The sequence below is a fragment of the Ichthyophthirius multifiliis genome, assembly GCF_000220395.1.
Source record: "Ichthyophthirius multifiliis unplaced genomic scaffold scaff_1120509249819, whole genome shotgun sequence".
NCBI classification, from domain to species: domain Eukaryota; phylum Ciliophora; class Oligohymenophorea; order Hymenostomatida; genus Ichthyophthirius; species Ichthyophthirius multifiliis.
Window position 1 is genome coordinate 1,697 of NW_004087276.1, and position 4,535 is coordinate 6,231.

A 4,535-nucleotide genomic window follows, 5' to 3' on the forward strand; every position below is an offset into this window, starting at 1 on the left:
TTATTTTAAATTAATATCAATTATTTTTTCATATTTTCTCGATTTTTTTAAATTATTTATTTCTTATTTTTTACAATATTTTTTGAAATAATTTTATAATTGTTCGTTTATATTCATCTAATAAATATTTTCAAATCATGTTTTCTTTATTTTGGTTAATAATACTAAAACTAATAAAAAATAATAAATAATATTTATTTAAGCTAAAACTTTAATAGAAATAAAAGAATTTGTAAATATATTTAAAAAATGATTACTTTATTTTTAAATACAAATCTTTGAAAATTTTCTAATAATAATACAAATTCTCTATATTTTTAGATAAAGAATTCTTAAACTATATTACTAATTACTTTCTAGAATTCTATTTTACTATTCTATATTAAATTTCGAAATTAATTTAAAATATTCTCAATAATAAATTACTTTTAATAATTTTAATAATCAAAACAATCTATTATAAAATATATTTAAAAATATTTTTAAATAATAAGCAAAATATATATATTCTTTATAAAATATCTTCTTTAATATTTTATATTTAAGTTTATTAAATGTTTTTTTTATAATATTATTATTTCAATATTATATAAATAAATAATAAATACATAATAAGAATAAAATATGTTTTATTTGATATAAAGTGAAATATAGTAATAATATATCTATCTATTAATCTTTAAAAAATATTTTAATTTATTAAAAACAATCATATAAAATATATTTTATATAGTAAAATCAGATATTTATTTTTAATTATATATTAATAAATTTTAAATGCTATATTAATTTCTAAAGAAATATTATCAATTTTATTATTTATTTATAATAATTTCTAATTTTATTAAATTTATTATATATAATATTATATATTTAATAAATAATCATATATATATTTTTATTGCTTAGTCATTTATAATCAAAAATTCATTTTTTATTATACATTTTATAATATATTATATATTTTTTTAATTTAAAAAATATCTTTTGATAATTTATTTATATTAAAAAAAAATTAATTTAATCAAAAAAAAAAAAAAAAAAAAAAATTAATTAATTTTTTTTTTACAGAATTATAATTTTTTAATATAATTGAAAAAAAAAAAAATATATAATCTAATTAATTTTACAAGCTAAAAAATTAGTTTATATTAATAATTTATATAAATAAATAATATTATTAAGAAATATTAAACTTCTAAAATAATTAAAAAAATGATAACTTCTCCGTTTGTATATAATTATAATAAAAAATAAAGTATTATTTGTTCAGAACATATAAAATGTCGTATATGTAAAAAAATTTATAATAATCCAGATAATTTGCCTATAATACTTTAATAATGTGGCCACACATATTGTCTTTCTTGTATATTTAATAATCCTAAGTTTTTATAAAGAATATTTTTTTGTATTTAATGCAAAAAAGATATACCTTTATACTCATAAATAAATAAATACAATCTTAATTTCTTTATAATATAGTTATAATAAGAATTGTATTTTATAAAAAAATAAAAATATATTTCTTTAAAAAAATTATATATATATAAAATAATAGTTTTGATTCTAAATGCTAAACTATAGGTTGTATGAGATTATCTAATTAGTTTTTCCAATATTGTATTTTTTGTTAAGAAATAGCAAATCCTTAAAATCGATTTGATTGAGAGTATTAGATTTGAATGAGTATATAACAATGCAATTGTTATGTTTTATAATTGTTTTAGTAAATATAAGTATTTTTATAATTTTTATGTTTTCTTTATTTAATATTTGAGTTAAATAATTTCTTTTTATTTTAAAATTCTATCAAAATACATAAAACTAAAAAATTAATTTTTTTTAAAAAAAAAAATTAATTATAATATAGAAATATTATTAAAAATATATTATAAAAATTCAATTTATAACTTAATACTAAATATTAAAGAAATTATAAACATATTTATTTCTTTTTATTTTATTTTTAATAAATATTAATTTATTATTATTCTGAATATAAAAAAAAATAAAAATTTGTTTATTTAATGATTTAAAAAAAAATTTATACAATCATTTATATAAAAATTATAAATCTAAATTTTTATATTATATATACAAATAAAAATACTTAAAATATAAATATTTCTTTTTTATTTATGTAAATATAAACAAAATAATAATAATAAATATCTTTAAAAATTAATTATAAAAAAATATATATTTAAAAAATTTATAATATAATAATATAAATAAAATAAAAAATTTAGTTCAATTAATTTTAAAATTTTTTCTAAAATTAATAGTTATTTTTACATTCAGAATTAATTTTATTAAGGAATTCACAAACAATTATTAGATTTAGAATTATTTTCAAAATTAGATAAATTATTACATTAGATATTAGATTAAATATTATATTAAAGATTATTTTAAATATTATATTAGAGATTATTAGGTTAATTTCTATATTATAAATAAGTTTATATATTAGTTTAAAGATTAGGTTAAATATTATTTTAAAGATTAGGCTAAAAAAGATTATTGTAAAATGAAATATTTTAATATTGATATGGAGGCTATTAAATTAAAAATTACTAACCACCAAAGCAATTTAAAAAATTTAAATTTTATATTCTTTAATAGTTATTATAACCCTAAAAATTAAAATTCCCATAATTTTATAAATAATTTTTATTATCATTTATACTTATTTCTTACTATTATTATGAAACTGACTATTATTATGAAACTGAATATTATTATGAAACAGACTATTATTATTATGATAAAGGCTACTATTATTCATTTAAAACTTAAGGCAATTATTTTTGATTATTGAAATTATTTTCTTAACAATAAATTTCATGATTTTAATTATTATTATTATCAATAAATTCATTTTTATATTTAGATGTTTTTTCATTTAATTATTATATTTCTTTTTAATAATTTTATTAATCTGTTTCAATTTTAATTTAAGGTAAATCTTATTTTTTCTATTAAAGTTTCATAAAATTAAAATCATTTTAGCCATCTTAAATAAGATTAGGCTTTATTTTATAATAAAACCGATTTTTTATCATACTTTCTGTTCTTCCTTTAAAAATTTTCTACATATTTTTCCATTTATTACCATGCCCCAAATAATTCAAAAGTAATAACTCATCCTCCTATTCAGTCCATTTATTTGAATTTTAGCTTTTACAAAGTTTATTTATATACCTATTTCTCACTTGTTTACTGCTTCTTCCTTTGAAAATTTGGGAAATATACGACCAGTTATTTCCATATTTTTCGACCATTTAAATTAATTTTTAGTCCTATTCTAAAGTAAATGTAACTTTGCGATTAATTATTTTATTTTTTATTTTTTAATATCTTTATAAGCATTGCATGTATGATTTGTTTATTCCTTGTGATTAAGCTATTTTATTGAAATCACCTTTATGTTATTAATGTAATAAAATTAATAGATTATCTTCTTCTGGAGTCCAATAGCTATATTTGATACACTATTAGGTATAATCTATTTCTAAAACCTTAATATATTTATTATTTTATTAAGAATTGTATATAATTTTTGCTTTTTTATTTACATTTTGATTCATAATTACTTTTTTATGTTTCTATTTTTTTTTTATTTTATTATCTCATTTATTAAATTATTTCAAAATTATTTTTTGATGCACTTAAAAAATAGAAATAATATAGACATTAAAAAAAATTATGGTTATAAAATAAATATAGATATTTAAAACAATATAGATAAAAAATATTATAAAAATAAAATACATGGATTATTAATAATGCTTTTTAAAAAAATTAAAATAAATCGTATATAAATTTATAATATTTATTTCTAAGATTATTTTTATGAAAATTATTATAAATAAAATAAATTTATAATTTTTCTTTCATTTTATAAATATATACTTTTTTTATAAAAAATAAAAAATACCAAAGTCTAAAATTATAATTTAATTTTATCTATAATCCAATTTAAGAAATATTATTTGGTTTAAAAATATATTCATGAATTACTTATATATTATAACATTACATAGTTTCGATTAAGTATGAATTTTACCTTCTAATAATTTTTTTTTTAAATAAATGAATATATTTTATAATAAAATTATTTCATATAACATTAATATCAATAAATTTATATTAATAAAAATATATTCATTTTATTATTTTATATTTTTAAAAATTAAACACAATTTAAATTTATTTAAATAACTAGTATTAACAAAACTATTTTTTAAATTAATTTTATTTTTTAATAATATATAAAAACATTTGAGGTAATAAAAATTATTATAATAAAATTATAAATTATAAAAATTATAATTATATAATAGCAAAAATATAATTAAAATAAAAAAAAACAAATATATATATATATATAAATATTTATTTAGTTTTATAAAATATATATATATATATAATAATAGATATAAAATTAATAATTTAATATATTTATTAGATTATAAATTCTTAATATTTTTAATAATATATTTTTTGATATTTTAGTACTTTTTTAAAAA

The 4,535-nt window shown here is 12.0% G+C and overlaps 1 protein-coding gene across 1 annotated transcript, besides 13 other annotated features; it reads right to left on the reverse strand. All coding sequences in view use genetic code 6, as the record gives it.

Annotated features, from left to right (window-relative positions):
- Positions 1-992: 992 nt before the first annotated feature.
- Positions 993-1,035: a microsatellite.
- A 998-nt stretch (positions 1,036-2,033) lies between these two features.
- Positions 2,034-2,079: a microsatellite.
- Positions 2,080-2,157: 78 nt separating this feature from the next.
- Positions 2,158-2,233: a microsatellite.
- Positions 2,234-2,360: 127 nt separating this feature from the next.
- Positions 2,361-2,511: a microsatellite.
- Positions 2,361-2,512: a microsatellite.
- Positions 2,367-2,429: a microsatellite.
- Positions 2,385-2,518: a microsatellite.
- Positions 2,463-2,512: a microsatellite.
- Positions 2,519-2,700: 182 nt separating the features above from the next.
- Positions 2,701-2,788: a microsatellite.
- Positions 2,702-2,766: a microsatellite.
- A 328-nt stretch (positions 2,789-3,116) lies between the features above and the next one.
- IMG5_035540 (hypothetical protein) lies at positions 3,117-3,583 on the reverse strand (the record flags this gene model as incomplete). Its single annotated transcript, XM_004039010.1, has 1 exon — positions 3,117-3,583. One exon carries the CDS (start codon positions 3,581-3,583, stop codon positions 3,215-3,217), a length of 369 nt encoding a protein of 122 aa, XP_004039058.1. The 3' UTR covers positions 3,117-3,214.
- A 710-nt stretch (positions 3,584-4,293) lies between these two features.
- Positions 4,294-4,338: a microsatellite.
- Positions 4,296-4,343: a microsatellite.
- Positions 4,310-4,367: a microsatellite.
- Positions 4,368-4,535: the final 168 nt, after the last annotated feature.